We start from the raw sequence: 2,344 nt of genomic DNA on the forward strand, positions 1-2,344 counted from the left end.
TCCAGTGTACAAGCCGTGCCACAATGCCAGATATGCAAAAGTGATGAATTTGGAAAGTTCTTTATTGCCCAAAAATCGCAGTCTTTTCATTAGGTACCTATGAAAGAGAGAGAGAGAGAGAAATAATGTGTGAAAAAAAATTAAAACATAAGGAAAAAAATGCATTAAAAAAAAAAAGCACAGAAAAATCTGTAACAATTTGAAAGAAAAAAAATGGGAAACATTTTTAAAATTATTTCTTATAAATCCAATATGACAAGTTGATTTAAATGTTAACTTAGAGCAAAGGGGGACAATTTTTTATCATTTACTTGTTCCAGTTATTGGACTGCAGCCATACTGGGGCACCACCTTGAAGGATTTTAGCCCATTGCTGAACTGCTAAGTTATAGGGATGTAAATGAAACAACACCAGTTGTCAAGCAGTACTGGAGGACAAACACACACATAGATATACATGTGTATGTGTGTGTAAATATATGTCTATATATATATATATATATATATGACGAGCTTCTTTCAGTTTCTGTCAACCAAATCCACTCACAAAGTTTTGGTCGACAAAAACATGAAGACACCTGACAGTTATTGAGTATGTCAACTAAAGAAAGAGAACGTGAGAAAGAACTAAAAGAATGACAGAGAGAGAGAGAGAGAGAGAGAAGACGAAGAAAGAGAAAATACTTACTTAACCATCCAGGTACTGGTTTGTACATTGAAGGCCTTTGTGAGGCCGTACAGACTAAAAGAAGTTTCAAATTCATAGAGTTTGATGTTTTCCATGGAATTCCATGTGGGATTGCCTTTCTCGTCTTCTCCATTGTAAGGAAGACCAGTTAAAATACAGATCCCCTCCTGCAATAATAAAAATAACATTAAATATTTATAACATAATAAAACAATATGATACTTTCAAATTTTGATACAAGGCCAGCAATTTGAGGGGAAGGGATAAGTTGATTACATCAACCCCAAAAAGATGAAAGACAAAATCGACCTCAGCGGAATTTGAACTCAGAATGTAAAGACAGAGAAAATGCTGCTAAGTGTTTTGAATGGCATGCTAATGATTCTGCCACAAGGTTAAGAAGTTTGTTTCATAATCAGGAGGTTTAAGGTTCAATCCTATTGTGTGGCACATGGGTCAAGAATCTTAAACCATATTCTTGGGTTGATCCAAATTTTGAACAAAATTGGATGAACGGCAAAGTTGACCGCGGCGGAATTTGAACTCAGAACATAACGGCAGTCGAAATACCGCTAAGCATTTCGCCCGGCGTGCTAACGTTTCTGCCAGCTCGCACCTTTCAGTTTCTGTCGACCAAATCCACTGACAAGGTTTTGGCCAGCCTGAGGTTATAGAAGACACTTATGCAAGGTGCCATGCAGAGGGACTGAACCTGAAACCATGGGGTTACGAAACAAACTTCTTACCACACATCTTGTGCAATATTAACAAAATGGTTCACACAAACCAATATTTAGTTTGGAACAAAACAGGCCTTTAGACCAATGTAACAAGACTGATTCAAGATTCTCTTTATTATCTCTCAGTGTAGTCAATTAACAGGAGGAAAACACTGCTGGCAAGCTGAACAAGAAAAGAATCTCAACATTTGTTTGTGGGGTGGGTAAAACCCTGTTGTAGGCTGGATTTGGCTCACAAGCCGTAAGTGCCCCACTTCTTCCCTAAAACTATATTCAGTTCTTCATCCTCCTGTTACATACATTCAAAGAAACTTTTGGACTTAAAGGAAAAATAACAGTGATAAATTCTACTTACTGAGATGTGCCAGCAAGCTATATACCTGGATAACACATAGCGCCCCCACACGATGATATAGAGACACTTTATAGGTAAGAATAAATCCTAAAAAAAATAATTGTAACTCATTAATTCACAGGTAAGTTTATTCATAAGGTATAAAGCAAAAACTGAATATTATAAAGCATGTATGTATAAATATATATATATCAATTCCCTAAGGAATTATTGAAGACCCCATTGCTATCGCTCTCCTGTGAATGTCTATTAGATTAATTTGTTTATTTATTGATTCATTTATTAATTTTATTAATTTATTTATTAATTTATTTTAGTGATTATCCCGGATGGGTAGATTATTTTTGTTGCTCCTGGGAGGTTATCATTGCTATTATTTTATTTTATATTATTACTGTGTCTTATTATTGGGCTTGCTCATCAGTGAAGGAGCTTGAAAAGATTCCTAGGAGCAAGCATTTCTGAAGGGAGTTCCCTTAGCCCAATAATAAGACACAGTAATAATATAAAATAAAATAATAACAATGATAACCTCCCAGGAGCAACAAAAATAATCTACCC

General features: G+C 35.3%; 1 protein-coding gene across 1 annotated transcript in view; it reads right to left on the reverse strand.

Moving 5' to 3' along the window:
• The window catches only part of LOC106880180 (lysophospholipid acyltransferase 5), a gene marked incomplete at both ends in the record, with an annotated part of 10,050 nt that continues 7,706 nt past the window's right edge, over positions 1–2,344 (reverse strand). The window contains 3 exons of the mRNA XM_014930034.2: positions 1–97; positions 689–855; positions 1,784–1,870. Coding sequence (XP_014785520.2) covers positions 1–97; positions 689–855; positions 1,784–1,870 — 351 coding nt within the window. The remainder of the gene's footprint in view (positions 98–688; positions 856–1,783; positions 1,871–2,344) is intronic.

The sequence above is a fragment of the Octopus bimaculoides genome, chromosome 26 (genome assembly GCF_001194135.2).
Source record: "Octopus bimaculoides isolate UCB-OBI-ISO-001 chromosome 26, ASM119413v2, whole genome shotgun sequence".
Classification (NCBI taxonomy): domain Eukaryota; kingdom Metazoa; phylum Mollusca; class Cephalopoda; order Octopoda; family Octopodidae; genus Octopus; species Octopus bimaculoides.